Source organism: Phocoena sinus, chromosome 1 (assembly GCF_008692025.1).
Source record: "Phocoena sinus isolate mPhoSin1 chromosome 1, mPhoSin1.pri, whole genome shotgun sequence".
NCBI classification, from domain to species: domain Eukaryota; kingdom Metazoa; phylum Chordata; class Mammalia; order Artiodactyla; family Phocoenidae; genus Phocoena; species Phocoena sinus.
This window is the reverse complement of record NC_045763.1, coordinates 130400905-130419077: the sequence shown is the minus strand read 5'-3', so window position 1 is coordinate 130419077 and position 18173 is coordinate 130400905. Positions and strand designations below refer to the sequence as shown.

At 37.4% G+C, this 18173-nt stretch overlaps 1 protein-coding gene across 1 annotated transcript in view; it reads right to left on the bottom strand.

Annotated features, from left to right (window-relative positions):
* Window positions 1–18137, bottom strand: part of DARS2 (aspartyl-tRNA synthetase 2, mitochondrial) — a 29847-nt gene extending 11710 nt beyond the window's left edge. The window contains exons 1-12 of the mRNA XM_032647798.1: window positions 17371–18137; window positions 16613–16712; window positions 15419–15485; window positions 12973–13074; window positions 12485–12580; window positions 10959–11082; window positions 10321–10367; window positions 9577–9683; window positions 8705–8774; window positions 7634–7813; window positions 6093–6200; window positions 4484–4546 (exon numbers count right to left, since the gene is read on the bottom strand). Of these exons, the coding sequence (XP_032503689.1) occupies window positions 4484–4546; window positions 6093–6200; window positions 7634–7813; window positions 8705–8774; window positions 9577–9683; window positions 10321–10367; window positions 10959–11082; window positions 12485–12580; window positions 12973–13074; window positions 15419–15485; window positions 16613–16712; window positions 17371–17491 (1185 nt within the window). The 5' untranslated portion in view covers window positions 17492–18137. The remainder of the gene's footprint in view (window positions 1–4483; window positions 4547–6092; window positions 6201–7633; window positions 7814–8704; window positions 8775–9576; window positions 9684–10320; window positions 10368–10958; window positions 11083–12484; window positions 12581–12972; window positions 13075–15418; window positions 15486–16612; window positions 16713–17370) is intronic.
* Window positions 18138–18173: the final 36 nt, after the last annotated feature.

Sequence of the window (18173 nt, the reverse complement as noted above, 5' to 3'; positions counted from 1 at the left end):
ACATCACTATACACTGAAGAAGCTACAGCATTAAAGAAAAAAAAGACCCAGATAAACAGAAAAAAAAAATGACCCTAGAGAAAAGAGATAATTTAGGGACCAAAAAACTTGAATACTCAAAGATATTAAAAAAGGTATTTTATCAGTAAGATGAGAATAAAATGCAATGAAAAGAAGCAAGAAAGCTGGTGGGAAATAAAAATATGATTGCTTAAAAAAAAAAAAACCAACAACAGAAGAGTTGAAGAAATCTCCCAGAAAGAATAAAAAAGACAAATTTTCCACAGATGAAAGACATGAGCCTTCATATTCAAAGGGCCCTTCAAGTGTGCAACACACTGAATGAAAAATGACTCAAAGTTATACAGACTGTGAAATTTCAGAGCATCAGGAATCAGGAGGCTGAAAGCTTCCAAAGGGAAAAAAAAATTAGGTTTACTATAAAAGAATAAATTCATACAAACATCAGACTTCTTATCAGTAACAGTAGGTATAAAAAAATAAAGCAATGCCTCCAATGAGCTAAGGCTCACTGTCACATGCAGCTATTTAAATTTAAAGTAAAATGAAATAAAATAAAAAATTCAGTTCCTCAGGTATATATTTGCCACATATCAAGCATTCAATAGCCACACTGGCTGGTGGCTACCATAGTGGACAATGCAGATATGAAACAGTTCCATCATTGCAGAAGGTCTACCGGACAGCACTGTTCTAAAGGGATATGACTACCAATTCAGAATTTTATACCAAGCCAAATTATTAATCAAGTGTGAGGTTTTGAACACAAAGACATTTTTAGACCTATAAGGATTCAGAAAGTTTCTCTTTCACATGCTGTCTTAGGAAGATACTTGAGGATATAATCCAGCACTAGTAAGAAAGAGGAAGATCTGGGATCCAGGAAAAGAGTAGCTTCAACTCAGAAGAGGAATGAAGAAAATGCCCAGAAAGACAGCTGTGAAGAGGCACAGAGTAACTAGGTAAGGCCTGTGTATGTGAGCCTTACCTCTCATTGCAGGAGGTACAATGCAAGGTTTAAAATGGATAAGTAGGGGCTTCCCTGGTGGCACAGTGGTTAAGAATCTGCCTGCTCGTGCAGGGGACACGGGTTTGAGCCCTGGTCCAGGAAGATCCCACATGCCTCAGAGCAACTAAGCCCGTGCACCACAACTACTGAGCCTGTGCTCTAGAGCCCGCGAGCCACAACTACTGAGCCCACGAGCCACAACTACTGAACCCGTGAGCTACAACTACTGAGGCCCACGGGCCTAGAGCCCATGCTCCACAACAAGAGAAGCCACTGCAATGAGAAGCCCGCACACCACAAGGAAGAGTAGCCCCCACTCGCCGCAACTAGAGAAAGCCTATGTGAAGCAACAAAGACCCAACACAGCCAAAAATTTAAAAAAAAAAAGGCATTCTGATAAAAGCAAAGGTACTCTGGTATGGGACTGGAATAGAGTGAGCTAGAGTAAACAGTTATTGTATTGAACTATTAATCCTTCTTTACTATTTTTTTTAAACCATGTACATGCAGCATATTGCTAAAAATAAACATTAAAAACAATTCAAGCCAAATCAAGTTAAAACATATTAATACATTTTAAAAATATAAAAATTCAGGAAATTAGGAAAGTAAAAAAGAAAAGAGGAGAAGAAAGAGAAGAAGAAGAAAATGTAATAATAGTCCTATCAACTAAAGGCTGCCAAAGTTAACTCTCAGGCTTATTTTGTGTTCCTGGGTTCCTAAATACAGGTTTCAAACACTAGTAAAATAAAAACAAAGAAAATTGGGAGATATAGGGCTGACAATTTTGAATTTTATCAAAGGCATAAAACAAACCCCAAATATCTACTATTACCATAATTTCATAAAAGAAAACATATTTCTATAGCAAAAAATGAGAAGTATAATCCTTTAAATTCATTTAACTTTATGAAAAGCTTTTTATACCCCTGGCTTTTCTTATTTTGCCTTGACCCATTTTGGAAACCATTATCCTTATCTTTCTTTTTTCTTGAAAAATCCCTTTGAACTTGATGTATGAGACTTGTGATGTGTGGTAGTAGAGGTGGGTAGTCCATTTTCTTTTTTATTCCTCTCTTTTTTTAAAAAAATTGAAGTATAGTTGATTTACAATATTGTGTTAGTTTCAGGTGTACAGCAAAGTGATTCAGTTATTCATATATATATATATATTTTGATTCTTTTCTGTTATAGGTTATTACAAGATACTGACTATAGTTCCCTGGCTATACAGTAAATCACTGTTGCTTATCTATTTTATACATGGTAGTGTGAATTTGTTAATGCCAAACTCCTAATTTATCCCTCCCCCACTTCCCCTTTGGTAACCATGTTTGTTTTCTATGTCTGTGAGTCTGTTTTTTGGTAAATAAGTTCATTTGTATTGTTTATTAGATTCCACATATAAGTGATATATTTGTCTTTCTCTGACTTAACTTCACTTAGTGTGATAATCTCTAGCTCCACCCATGTTGCTGCAAATGGCATTATTTCGTTGTTCTTTTATGGCTGAGTAATATTCCATTGTGTGTGTGTATACACACACACACCCCACATCTTTATCCATTCATCTGTTGATGGATACTTAGGTTGCTTCCATATCTTGGTTATTGTAAATAGTGCTGCTATGAACACTGGGGTGCATGTATCTTTTCAAACTAGAGGTTTGCTCTTTTCTGGATATATGCCAGGAGTGTGATTGCTGGATCATATGGTAACTTTATTTTTAGTTTTTTAAGGAACCTCCATACTGTTCTCCATAGTGGCTGCATCAATTTACATTCCCACCAACAGTGTAGGAGGGTCCCCTTTTCTCCACACCCTCTCCAGCATCTATCATTTGTAGACTTTTTTTTTTTTTGCGGTACGCGGGCCTCTCACTGTTGTGGCCTCTCCCGTCGCGGAGCACAGGCTCCGGACGCGCAGGCTCAGCGGCCATGGCTCATGGGCCTAGCTGCTCCGCGGCATGTGGGATCTTCCCGGACTGGGGCACGAACCCATGTACCCTGCATCAGCAGGCGGACTTTCAATCACTGCGCCACCAGGGAAGCCCTCATTTGTAGACTTTTTGATGATGGCATTGTAGTTTTGGTTTGCATCTCTCTAATAATTAACGATGTTGAACATCTTTTCATGTGCCTATTGGCCATCTATGTGTCTTCCTTGGAGAAATGTCTATTTAGGTCTTCTGCCCATTTTTTGACTGGGTTGTTTGGTTTTTTGATATTGAGTTGTATGAGCTGTTTGTAATTTTGGAAATAAAGCCCTTGTTGGTCACATCATTTGCAAATATTTTCTCCCAGTCTGTAGGTTGTCTTCTTGTCTTGTTTATGGTTTCCTTTGCTGTGCAAAAGCTTATAAGTTTGATTAGGTCCCATTTGTTTCTTTTTGCTTTTATTTCTTTTGCCTTGCGAGACTGATCTAACAAAGTATTATGTCAGAGAACGTTTTGCCTATGTTCTCTTCTAGGAGTTATATGGTGTCATGTCTTATATTTTAAATCTTTAAGCCATTTTGAGTTTATTTTTGTGTATGGTGTGAGGGTGTGTTCTAACTTCATTGATTTACATGTGGCTGTCCACCTTTCCCAACACCACTTGCTGAAGAGACTGTGTGAGTAGTACATTTTCAATCCACAAATACAGTGTTTATACCTGGTTATGATCAGTGAATATATAGTTCTGTATTCTCCTTTTCCTACAAATCATTATAACCTGAACATTTTTCCTACATTACAAACTTTTAGTTAAGAGACAAAATTTTTAAAAGGAACTTTAATATTTATTCCTTTAATTCTACCTTAATTTATTTAATCACACCCATATGGTTTCATTTTATTCCTGTAAATGATACTGTGCATAAGTGTCCTCATACCTAAGATCCTTTCTTTAAAGTATAGAAAATTATTGACTCAAAGGGTGATATTTTAAAATATGACTATTTTTAAAGTTAGTGATTCCAAAATGGCTGAGGTAATTTATACTTCCAGTGACAGTGTAAGAATGCCCATTCCCTGCTCCTCCTCCGTATTTTAGTGCTACTGTTCACCAAGCCAAGAACACAAAGTGTATCTGTCAAAGGAAAGGTATATTCATAATTCTAAAAAGGGTATGGGAAGAACAATGAATACTGTCTTTCTTTCATACCTGCCATGCTTTCATTTAAACCTTGGGCACATGGGGCTCTATTTAATTTTCCCAACTGCATTAAAGTACCAGTGTTTATTTTAAAAGTCTATGGTTGAACTTTCACATTCTGATTAATGGTGAATTCAACTAAGTTGAAGTTTTGGAGTTATACCCAGGGGTAAGATTAACTTTAAAAATAAAAAGAAGAAAAGTAGAATGATCTTAAATAACAAGCCCCTCAAAACTAATGATAGCATAAGAGCTCAAGCAATTAACAGTTAAAAATATAGAATCCCTAAAAGAAAGGAAAAAACCTGCTGCTTACCTGATTAAAATGGTCAGCTGCAAATTTTCTAATGGACTCAATGTCTTTCCTTTTTAAGTATTTCTGATGAAAGAAAAAGTAAACTCATCAGTATGACACTTAGCTTCACAAACATGTTTATGAAATGAAATGGGAAACAAGTATTTTGTGTTTTTCCATCACAATAATAAGATTCAATAAAGATTTAATTTCTGTTGTCAAATGACAAATTTTTTTTTTTTTTTTTTGCGGTACGTGGGCCTCTCACTGTTGTGGCCTCTCCCATTGCGGAGCACAGGCTCCGGCCCGTGCAGGCTCAGTGGCCATGGCTCACGGGTCTAGCCTCTCCGTGGCATGTGGGATCTTCCCGGACCGGGGCATGAACCCGTGTCCACTGCATCGGCAGGCAGACTCTCAACCACTGCGCCACCAGGGAAGCCCTCAAATGACAAAATTTTAAGGCTTGTTACAAGGTGTATTTTTTTTTCTAATTATGCAGGTCTTATTGGAAATAGCTGTGAATGTATTCCACAGAAGACTGTGTATCTATAATATGTTCAAAATGAATCTTTGCAACTGAATTGTGAAGGATCGATAAAATCAATAAGAGGATTCAGAATTTGATTATTTCAGGTCTCTTAAAATTCTTTATATCTTACTTTTCTAAATTATCTCAATGTGTTTCTAAGTGAGACATTATGGCTATCATCATCACTAATATTCATGGAGTACTTAATTAACTATGGGAGATATAAAAAAGGTGAAAACATGGTTCATGACCCTGCAGTCCTTATAATCTACTTGGGAAAGAATTGGACATACTCCAATTGGGGTAAATAATAATAACAAGCAATATATGTTATACCGAGCTTACCCAAACACATTAAATATGTCTGGACTAGAATACAGACACCAAATTACTTTCCACTGAACATATGAAGTGAAAAAAAAAGTAATGAGACTGAATTCTTCTCCCCATTTTAAATATACTAATATGCTATGTATCCAACTGAATTGCCTTTCAAAACAGTAATCTTATTCAAAATACTTTTAGAACTCTTCTTAAATTATTTTCAAAGCAGGTTTACTAACTACAGAAAATAGACATGCCCCATTACTTAAGAGTCCATGCTTACCCAACCCAACCATTCTTTCTGTCTCCTACCCTCATTTCCCTTCCTTTTGCTTTTCATAGCTCCACCTCCTTTCTCTTCCCATTATTAATGCAATAGACCCCAGAGCGTCAGAAGACCAAGAACCAACACGCAAGGGCTATGCTGGAGCTGATATGGGGCTGGGAGCTGTTGGACAAACTGAGGCTGGAGACAGAATAGGAATACTATTTTATACTCATCACTGGTGGAAATAAACCCAAATGAAGTACAGGAGAACTTTACAGCATTATTTAAAAGGAAAAATAAAAGTTCTAGATCTCGAAAGTGTAAACTCATATTCATAAAGTTTTACCATTTTCTACTTATAGTTTTAGAGACACTATTAGACTTTATATGAAAAATGCATTTTTATTTAAAGAGAATTTTTCTTTCTAAAGTTTAAATGTACCAATGTTGAACATATTTACTTCCCAAATATACATTTTAAAGCAAATATAGAATTGTGCTCCACTTACTTCTCCTTCAGGGATACATATGGCTTTGATGGTTCCTTGGGGTTTACTAAGCGCATCTTGAAGAAATCCAACCTCTGTGTTTCTGAACATATCACTGATATCTACAATCTGGAAAATGGATAACAGGAAAAGGTAATTAAATGTGAAGTAATGTTTAACTCAAAACCTTTTTTATTTTTTCAAAACCTTTTTTTAAAAAATAAATTTATTTATTTATTTTTGGCCTCATTTGGCTCTTCGTCACTGCACGCGGGCTTTCTCTAGTTGCGGCGAGCAGGGGCTACTCTTCATTGTGGTGCATGGGCTTCTCATTGCGGTGGCTTCTCTTGTGGCTCGCAGGCTCTAGAGCGCTGGCTCAGTAGTTGTGGCTCGTGGGCTCTTGAGTGCAGGCTCAGCTGTGGTGCACAGGCTTAGTTGCTCCGCGGCATGTGGGATCTTCCCAGACCAGGGATCGAACCCGTGTCCCCTGCATTGGCAGGTGGATTCCCAACCACCGCACCACCAGGGAAGTCCCTCAAAACCTTTTACAGACAATATTTTAAAGAGGAAAGTAGATCTTGTTAATGTTTATAGAGCGCATTCATAGAGTGTTTACCACGGGCTGGGAACCATGACAAGTGTTAATGTACTAATTATTCATTAGTAATAATTCATTTCATCTGCACAACAAGTGTATGAGGTAGGCCCTCTTATTATCCCCATTTAATAGATGAGAAAACCAAGGCACAGAGAAAGAAATGACTTGCCCAAGATAACACAGCTAGTAAGTGGCAGAGCCAGAATTTAACTTAAGTAGTCTGACTTAAGAACCACCATTTCATATTACAAAAGAAGAAACAAGGAGTAGTCAAGCTGGCTGCTGTAAATAGGCAGTTAGAACATTTTTGTGTGCTATGTTTTTTTCATTCTGAGAATTGAGCACTGCCTATTCGTCGACCAAGCAGAACTCAGTTTCTAAGGAATCTGCACTGAGAACTGAGATATAGAAATGTCACCAGCATTACAGTGATGAAGGGCTGTTGCTGTCTAAGAGCAAATAATAAGAGGCCTGCTAAGGAAAACTGCTCTGTGTAAGTTCTACTGTACCCTTAGTTAAATATGTGTAGATCTTAACAATGTGAATAAACGTTTCCATATGTTTGAGCTCTTTATAGACCAGGGAAAAAGAATAAATAACTCTTAATCATTTGCCTTCCAAGTGCCATTTTAGCTTAAGAAAAATTCAAGAGGAAAGAACAGGTTTTTTTTTTTTTTTTTTTTCCTTTCAAGTTACCATTCATATCCATGTAACTAATAACTTGTCAGTAATAAAAATGTTATAGCAAGAACCTTGCTCTTGGAAATGAATCTTGGAACACAGTAGATAGAGAAAAGGTACTGTAATGCTAACATGCTATTATTCTCTCCTGCTGTAGCTGGGTAACAACAAAAGTAACAAGCTAAGGTAACAACAAAAAATATGATGTAACAGTGTGTGTAACTGGTTGTAAACATCAAAGTAGTTCAAAAGACTATAGGACTATTCGGGGGCAGAAACGTACCTTCATCCCAAAGCGAGTGTCAGGTTTATCAGTTCCATAGCTGGCCAACGCCTCAGCAAAAGTCATAGAAGGAAAAGGAACCACCACAGGATCTCTGTCACTGGGCCATGAATACTGGAGCAAACCCTCAATTAGACTCTGGATGCCAGTCTGTTCTACAAAGGACATCTCTATGTCAATCTGAAACCAAAACAACGTATGAAACTAATTTGAAGAGCCACAATATTAGTATATACATACATATTTATATATTTCTCGTTTCAAATTACCATTGGACTCTGTTCTTAATACATGGGGAAGCAGGTTAAATATTACTGTACATCTAATGCTTTACATACATCAAACTGTTAGTTCCCACAACTATCTCATGGCTTAAGGCTCAGAGAGGCTAAGTGACTTGCCTGATTATGTACGGTTACATTACATTTGATCTTAGGTCTGTCCAACTCCAAATCTTATGGTTTTTGTGCTGATTACTGATTTCTGTGCCATACTAATTAATATGATATCATACAGAAACTAAATCATAATAGCTTTGATGACGCTGACCAGATAAATAGATTAAATATTAACATACAGAATTGTCTGTTTTAGTGCACGAGAGATTTTTTTTTTTTTTTGCGGTACACGGGCCTCTCACTGCTGTGGCCTCTCCCGTTGCGGAGCACAGGCTCCTGACGCGCAGGCTCAGCGGCCATGGCTCACGGGCCCAGCCGCTCCGCAGCATGTGGGATCTTCCTGGACCGGGGCACAAACCCGTGTCCCCTGCATCAGCAGGCGGACTCTCAACCACTGCGCCACCAGGGAAGCCCACAAGAGATTTTTTTAAAGAACTTTGTCATATCATGACCATTAAAACACTGTAGGAATCTGTCATTCCTTAGTTTATGACCATATTCTTTATAAATGGATCAAAAATTAAATAACTAATGCCTCAACTGTAGGTTAGTTTAATTAAATATCTGATAGATAAAATGTAATGAGAAATATATATAATTTCTATCCTGGTTTTGACATTCTTGGCTGTAGCAAGGCTGAATCAGTAAGAGATGAGTGAATATAACTTAGTACCTGAGTAAATTCGGGCTGTCTGTCTGGTCTTGATCCTTCATCTCGATAACATCGGGCAACCTGAAAATATCTACAAATGGAAAATAGTGTTAATTGAGTTAGGATTCTAGAAACACACACACACTTTCCCCCAAAAGCTCCTGGCAATGCAGGGTACAAAATAATAATGATACTAAAAGGGCATAAGAAATTTTAAAATTCTTTATGATGCTCTAATCTAATCAGATACATAGTTGACCCATGAGAAGTTAACTGCTCAATATATTGTCTTACAAATATACAATGGCACCTTTGGATATTCATGTATTAGACTGACATGCAAGGCAGTCCATGCTTCTTTATACACACTCTTTTGCTTCAGCCAAACTGAAATACTCACTGCTCCATGAATACACTTGAGCTTTCCTGTGCTATGCCATTCCAACTCTCATCTTCATCTGCTGAAATGCAGCTCTGTCCCAGAAGGCCTAGTTCCCAAAGTTTTTAATGATATTTCCCAAAACAATATAATTTCAAACCTCTTAATACAACTAATTTGCAACGCTCAACATACTTATTTTTGGTTTACATCACAGTTGATTTTAATATCCTATTTTGTCTTACTAGATTCATTAGCTCCTTGAGAGCAAAACCTATTCTTTTTTGTTTTTAACCCCCTACCCCATCTACTAGCATAGAGCTTTGTACACGATGGTCACCCAGTAAATCTTTACATAATGACTACACATTTTTAGGGTATTTTACAAGTATTTTCCAAACTCTCATACATTTTCGAACCTTCTTTTAAGAGATTAGACAATTTTGTGTTTCCTTTTCCCCTTTCTTCCCCCTCTTTTCCTTTTCTGACCAGTACTATCATAAAGAAAGCTCACCTGTCTAAACCACCAACCATCAGAAGCTGCTTAAACTGCTGAGGACTCTGAGGGAGAGAATAAAACTTTCCAGGTTCCCTGGATGGTATTACAAACTCTTTTGCACCCTTTGAATGAGAGAGAGGGAGAGCAGAGATATTATTAAAAAGCAAATTCAAGAACTGGTAGAAGTCAATACTTCATTTCATCAATGAAATCAACTAAAGAGCAAAGTTCCCACAATGACAGATCATTTCTTGCTCATCCTTTAGTCCCCAAAAGGCTTGCACATAGTAGGCTTTAAATATTTGTATACAGCAAGTATTAAATGTATGCTTGTTGAAATGAATGCCCAATTCTGTTACTAGCTAAAAAGGATTTTGTGCGTCAATTCCTATTTAAGTAATTCCTAAATGCTTTTCTAAATTTAAACTATAATTTTATAAGTCCAGAACTGTATAAATATCAGTGTTTGAAAATGTCAGTTCTTAATGAACAATGGATTTATTTTTAATGAACCAATTCATTATTGATTTGTAGCTATAAACCTCAATGGAAAGAAAATGATGTAGGATTAAAGGATTCTGACTAAAAGTACTGACCCATATAATTTGCTCAACTCTTAAAAAATACCTAGTTAGTGTGAACATCCTAAGGCAGTAAAATAAATAAAAGAAATAGAACTAAGGGAATATAAAAGCAAAGTGGTCCAGTTTCATAACTAACAGGACATTATTAGTAGGCTGATTTAGGGAATATACATACCCCTGGAGTCCTTTTAAATAATGTTGGTGTTTCTATATCCACAAACCCTAAAAAGAGAGAAATATCAGAATTTAATAGATGGGAATTTACCAAATATGATGTCTACAATACAGTCCAACAAATCTGAGGCTACTCTTTAATTAGGAATTTTGACTGAAATAAGCTATGAAGCATATTGATTCTGGTTTCTACAAACCCAAGAGGGAAGCTGAAGATTTTCATAAAATCCTATTCTGTTCATAAAGCTGGTAATTTTGTAATGAAATAATTCTGTTTGATAGATTCTGTGTACTGAACTGTTATGGTTTTCCTTGTGTTCTGCTAGTGTAGCAAAAATAACACAAATATAGTAGAAAAAAAACCCAGGACCGACTGAAGAGTCTAGTTTCATTCACATGACATTTTTGAGCTCCCAACAAATAATGTACAAGCATGATAAAGAATTAAGAAAACTTACAGATAACAACCAAAGGGCTGGTCCACCTTCAACAGTGATGGTAAATACTTAGACAACATTAACAGGCACTATCACCTTTAAAAGGCTGTATTCATGACCCAGTAGGGAACTAAATTATGTTTTATGTTACTAAATTATGTTCTAGGATAAAACACATGGAAATTACTGTTTCTTCCCTTACCATGTAGATTACAGAGATATTCCCGCATTTTCATGACCATCTGGGACCTCAGTCGCAGGTTGTACTGCATTTGGACACCACGCAAATCTAAGTAGCGATACCGCAAACGAAGAGCCTCTGTTTTCTAAACAAATTTAAAGATTTTTATGTTTAAATATTTTTCAAATATTAAAAAGATATTAACTTTAGATACAGATTGTGAATTTTTAAGAACTTTAGCTCTATCTTTAGCTTCTACCATTTGTGCACACACACCACCATCCTTAATTCCTATGACTTCTAGGCTTGTTACTAGCACAGATTTTACATTTTTCAGTGAACCATACTTCATTGACTGAAATTTGCCTACCTTACTAAACATTTATTCATTCTTTTTTTTCCGCCTGTTTTCTTTTTGACCACGTGGCTTGCGGGGTCTCAGTTCCCCGGCCAGGGATTGAACCCGGGTCATGGCCATGAAAGCCTGGAATCCTAACCACTAGGCCACTAGGCCACCAGGGAACTCCCTACCCATTCATTTTTAAGCCTGGAGTTTAATTCTGAAAAAAAAAAATGTAAAGATTTCAAAGATCATTAGAAAATATATACCAGGGCCAAAAACAGCCACAACTTTATGACCTGGATGGGACGACAAGTTTAAGAAATGCAAGCGAACAGCAGACAAACCTCTACAGCTGTACTAGTAGGAACACAGTGATAAGGTCTGCTTATTTTCAAGGCTGGAATTCTCTGCATCCCTCCTGTGCTGACAACCTTTTCCCCTGGAATAGTTTATTTCTTTGATACTAGAAATAGAAATAGAAGAACTACCTGTCATTTCTCTTTCTAAAAGCTTAGAGCTGGTGGAAAACTGCGTATTTCCTTTTTTTCCCCACAACAAGGTCAACTCTGTAATTATACTGCTTTTTCTAATTAAAATATTAAGTATTGGGAACTCAATTGTAAGACTAAGTGGCCATGCAATTAAAAAAAATCCTTTATAGATTAGTTTATAAATTAGGTATATATAAGTCTACAACTGTAGACAGTTATGACAAAGCTGAAAATTAGCTGGGCTTACATATCCAGTGTTGTCTAGCTTCCTCAAAGAACATCCTAAATTACAGTAATCATATTTATATGCCTTATAAACATTTTATCACTGTTAGAGGCTTAAACTTAATATATGCAGGATCTCCTACGCCATGTGGCCATTTCTAAGGTAAACATAAATTTCCTCTCAAAATGTAAAACCATAGCAACAAAATAAATGGAACAAAATAACACCTAAGTCTTAAAGACAACCTTGTTTCCAGCTGTCTGAAAAAACATTCTAGGTATTCAGGAGCTGCAACAGCTTAAAGAACTGTTGATATTTAAGAACAGTTCACCAGGAAATTGTAAAACTAACAGAATAATTCATGATATAGCTATAACATGCTTAATTTTGCAGAAGTTAAACTTTTTCTTTAAAAAACTCTGAAAACACTTTACTGGTTATCAACATTTTCTAGATACTCTATTTTATTAGTAACAGATGATGGCACCTTCACAAAGTCCTTAATTTCAAAGGGCAGCTTCTTGCAGGAATTCAGAAGTTTAGCTGTTTTAACTTTGATTTCAATCTCACCTGTTGGCATTTTCTTAAAGAGAGAAAGAGAGAAAAGACCTATTTTAAAAATCACTCATCAGGACATGTACACAATGAATATTTATAAAACACAAGCATTTATTTACATATGTAAAACGCGGGGTGCTTATAGTGTATAGTCTAAAACATAAATGTCTGTGTACGACTTTGACATTCTTATGTATATCTGTGGTTGATGAGCTCATTACCAAATGTCTTAACATGCATATTTACATAGGTGTTTATGTTTGCAGTGAAGATTTTAAAATCTGTAGGTTCATTTGTAGAACCTGCAGGGCTTTAGTGCTGGATATCTAGTAGATACTCAGTCACTGTTGCCTGAATGTGTTGACAGTGCACATGTACACAGGTAAAATTTAAATAGACAGTTTCTAAATTACTAACTGGATTCTCTTGTCCTGGAGGTCGGGAAATTACTGTGCCAGACACTTGCACCACAGATTCCATGGGGGCTTCACATAAAATCTTCTTCACAGAAGCAGCCGACTACAGAATAAGAGGGGAAAATAGTTCCAACAAATAAATGAACTTAAAGGACTCTGCAGCAACTGTAGATTATGGCTTAGAAAAATGTTAATACTCATAGCTTAATTGCAATAAATACTGGGGCTTCTCTTAATGACTTTATTAAAGAATTTGGTAAACTGCATCCCCATTTTGACTCCGTATAATACAGCAAGTAAAACTATTAGTTAAGAATTAAAATTTTTTTTCCTTAAAGGAAAATAAGAAGAATGATTAATGCAAACAATTCCCACATACTTTAAAGGCAACTGTCTCCAGGATTAGCCTTAGGGGCAGTTAAATCCAAGAGCAATAATGGAGTCCAAAGTGAAGGAGTTCTCCTGGGTTAGCTATGCTCATCTCTGCATCCTGATCCCTGAAAGATAACCCATGGCTCTTTACTTACTTCAAACATTAAAAGCAGAGTAAATCTTATTTTTCTCAGGTGTACAAACATTTGTAAATATTACCAAAATAGAAACCAGTGACGTTCAGCAACATGATGAGAGTTCTTTATTTTATCTGAATTTAATGGTAATTATTATTATTATTTTTTTTTTGCGGTACGCGGGCCTCTCACTGTTGTGGCCTCAACTGTTGCGGAGCACAGGCTCCAGATGCGCAGGCTCAGCGGCCATGGCTCATGGGCCCAGCTGCTCCGCAGCATGTGGGATCTTCCCGGACCGGGGCACGAACCCGTGTCCCCTGCATCGGCAGGCGGACTCGCAACCACTGCGCCACCAGGGAAGCCCGGTAATTATTTTTTAAGCAGGTAGTACCTTCACATGGCTCAAATTCAAAGGGTATAAACATATCTACAGTGAAAAGTCTCTCTCCAGATCCTTAATTCCCCTCCCCAGAGATACCCAATGTTATGTGTCCTTCCAGGGACAGTTCATAACATACACACACATACACATGCCCTTTTTAGTACAGATAATATCACTCTACGTGCTCTTCTGTATCCTGTTTTTATATCTAACAATATACCTTGGATTTTTTCCCATATTAGTACATAATAAGCTTCTTCAGTCTTTTCCATAGCTGTATGGATGTACATTATTTTTTACACCAGTCTCTTATTGGGGAACATCTAGATTGTTCTTTCTTTTTTAAAAAAATTATTTATTTATTTTTGGCTGTGTTGGGTCTTTGTTGCTGCACGTGGGCTTTCTCTAGTTGTGGCGAGTGGGGGCTACTCTTCGTTGCAATGCACGGGCTTCTTATTGCAGTGGCTTCTCTCATTGTGGAGTACGGGCTCCAGGCGCACGGGCTTCAGTAGTTGCGGCACACGGGCTCTCAGTAGTTGTGGCTCATGGGCTCTAGAGCACAGGCTCAGTAGTTGTGGCACACGAGCTTAGTTGCTCCGCGGCATGTGGGATCTTCCCGGACCAGGGATCGAACCCGTGTCCCCTGCACTGGCAGGCAGATTCTCAACTACTGTGCCACTGGAAAAGCCCTAGATTGTTCTTTCGATTAAAAATATTTCAGCAGTGAATAACCTTGTATTTGTGTCATTTTGCATCTATGTAAGTCTACGTGTAAGATAGCTTTAAGATCATTGACTACAAGTGGAATGAATGGTTCAAAGGATATATGCATTTATAATTTTGATATTGCCAAATTGCCATCCATAGAGCTAGTGCCAAGTTATACTCCCTCCAGGAATGTATGAGCACTTGTTTCCCCAAACACAGTGTGTTCTCAATCCAGTGCATAAAAAATAACAATTCTGTGTAGCTTTAATTCATATTTCTCTGCCTATGAGTGAAGTTGGGCATATTTTCATATGTCTACAGACATATAGAAAAATAGCCATTTATATTTTTTTCTATAAATTTTAGGTTCATATTCTGCACTGGTATTTTAAAAAAATTTTTAATTGATTTGTAGTAGCCTTTTAGATACTAGAGAAATTAGCCCTTTGTGACATGAATTGCACATATTTTTTCGCAGTTTGTCATTTGTCTTAACGTGGCTTATGGTAGTTTTAATTTTCATTAACAATAAACTTCTTTTTTTTCTCGCGATACGAGGGCCTTTCACTGTTGTGGCCTCTCCCGTTGCGGAGCACAGGCTCCGGACGCGCAGGCTCAGCGGCCATGGCTCACAGCCCAGCCTCTCCACGGCATGTGGGATCTTCCCGAACCGGGGCACAAACCCGTGTCCCCTGCATCGGCAGGCAGACTCTCAACCACTGCGTCACCAGGGAAGCCCATAACAATAAACTTCTTAATTTGAAACCTCAAACATACTTAACCAACATGCTTTATTCTAACCACAGCATCAAAGAGGCTTGGAGATAACAGGAGGAAACTTCTATTACCTCATCCTGAGGAATGATAACTTGAACAAGCCCATGGAAATCTCTTAGGACCAGGAAGATGTTTTGCCTGATTAATGAAGAAAGTGAACATATTAGGATAAAATCTTTGAGACCAAAATTTAAGCAGGCAAAACAAATAAAAAACCCATGCAATTTCACATGTTGCTTTTTTATAATAATATGCATTCATAGTTATATTTGTGTAATTATCTTGTAGCTTATTAATGAAAAAACTTTTTCGTTTACAATTTCAACTTTTAGTAGCTATACGTACAGCTTACTAATGCTATCCAGATGGCTTATTAATGAAAAGGCAGATTTTAAAACTTAAAAAATTTTATTGGCCTAAGTCTTTATAAGAAATTTGAATTAAAATTGGAAACTTTCCATATAGTAAAATCCAAAGGTAATATTTTAGCATATTAGAGACATCTGATTGGTCATTTTTTAAAATACGACAATATAAAATCTCTTATTTTCCTAAAAATAAGATGTAATCTAAAATTTTCTAAAAGAGGTCCAGTACTAACTTAATACCTCTATAAGCCATCAAAAGGTCCCCCAAATCCCAATATTTTAGCATTCAACCAACATTTCTCATACAGTTCTTAGTACCAAGAAGAGGTACAGAAAGCCTCCTCAGATTTTCCTTCAGGAGATAAAATTCACCAAATGTATGGGTCAAATATCCATACATTGAGTGAGGAAAATCACTCAATCTATGTATTTTGGATCTCTTCATTGTGAATTAATGTTCCATTCAGGTATGTTCTGGAATATAGAGATGAACAACAATAATATGTCCTCTAACATTAAGGAATCATTGTTCATGTTTTTAGACTTTTTCTCTACCTAAATTTAGCAAAAACTATGCTTTTTTATGCTATGGAAGCTTACCAGCTTACCCAATTACTGGTCCTAGGCACTCTTCAATCTTAGTAAACCTAGGGACATTTCTGTCCCTTGGTGGATCACACTTATTATACCGTTCAACAGATGTTACTGGTACTTACTGAGAGTGACACTATTTGAGTCTTTCAAAACAAAAATAAAACTGAAAATTCAATGACTTCTGAGACTCCTACAGGAGTTGCAAAGCTTTTATTCTTCTGACTGGTTAAAAATTAATAGCAGTTTAAAATTGCCTTAGGAAAACCACCATCATGCATACGTAAACCACCTGCCTCTATCTACCTTCGGTACTGAATCCATCCACACAAGGTGACTTCTTGGCCTAAGTGAGAAGAACGCAACTCTCCACATGTGTTGGTCCGGGCAACAAAACTACTGAGTTCTTAAAGAAACGAAAAAAAGTAAGATTAAAAATATATCATTTGCACATTGTTTGAGAATAGACTCTCAAATCATACCATCTTTTTTCATGTCAATGGATGAAATTTATAAAGTTGAAGAATGTAATCAATCACTATTAAATTTACCTGCAAATGTGTCAAAAGCTATGTGAATAACTGTCTTAATGTAAATTTTTGCCTTGTGTTAAGAATATAAATATTTTTGATCACCCAGCATCTGCATTAACCTAAAACGCACTGTTCTTACTAGTGCACATTTCTTCCCCAAATGAAATTGGATCTTGGGAATTTCATAAATTTGATGGTGCAGTAACTGGTTGTAGTATGAATCTAGAGTGAAATAGTCACTTGTACATTTGAAAACTCTATTTAAAGTATTCTCAAGTATGAAAGAATTTTTTAGGCTTCTTATTCACAGCACGAGCTTAATGAATAGCCTATTCATGTGGTTACTTTTCTGCTCTTTTTAAATTCCAGGGAGAAAACTACATTATAAGAAATGAAGAGGGTGAATGATGTGCTTCTACACATAAAGCTATCCAGTCGAGACTAGGGGGAAAATGGAATAAGCACTCTTGCTGCAGAGAAAAGGAGGAAGGGCTGGGCTGTTCAGAGGACAAACCTCTTCACTACATTCACCTGGAATTCTCCTCTGTGAACTCAGTACCAGACTTCGGGAGAAAGAACCCCAGATCAGCTGTGTGGTCCTTCTAGTGGGTCTGGATAAACCCCTGTACAGCCGACTTAACGAACAGAACATGTTAGAGCCGCAGGATGGCGAGACGCTCAGGAATCTCACGCTGCAGGTGTTGGATGGCGGTCATAAGTCAGTTTTGGAAATACACACAAATCCCTTAAAATGTTAGGAGTTCCCACTCTCTTATATTTAAGCCCTTGTCCGCTGAACATTCAAGAGCTCGTGTCGGCAAACTAGATAAATCTGCAGTCTTTGGGGCCTTTGGGGAAGTTGGGTAGGGGAAGGACCTTTTAAAGTCTTTGGCCCCTCTCAACGCATCCGTTTCACTTCTATTAACAAACAAAGCTTCGGCCTGAAGTGACAAGCGTACGATTTCATACAGCAGCCAAGGCGGAACACCGCGGCCACGCAGAGGCAACACGGGGCCGGTCAGCAGGCGCACGCCCTTCCCATCCTTCCACGCTTCCTCGAAGGTTCCCGCGGGCAGAACCGGAAAACAGGGAGGAAAATCAGCCCCGCGTTTCAAATCTCCCAAACCTGGTGGCCGACCTCGGGTCTTCAGAAGGAGGAATGAAAGCAAATCCAAAATGTTTCTAGGGCCCGAAACCACATACAGATCGCCGCTGGGAGCCAAGCTGTCCTTAACCCACCCCACGAACAGCCAAGATTACGGTGGAGGGAATCAACCAATCAGAACAGAGGGAATGCCGCCATCTTTACTACGGGCGGAAGTTTGAAGGACCGC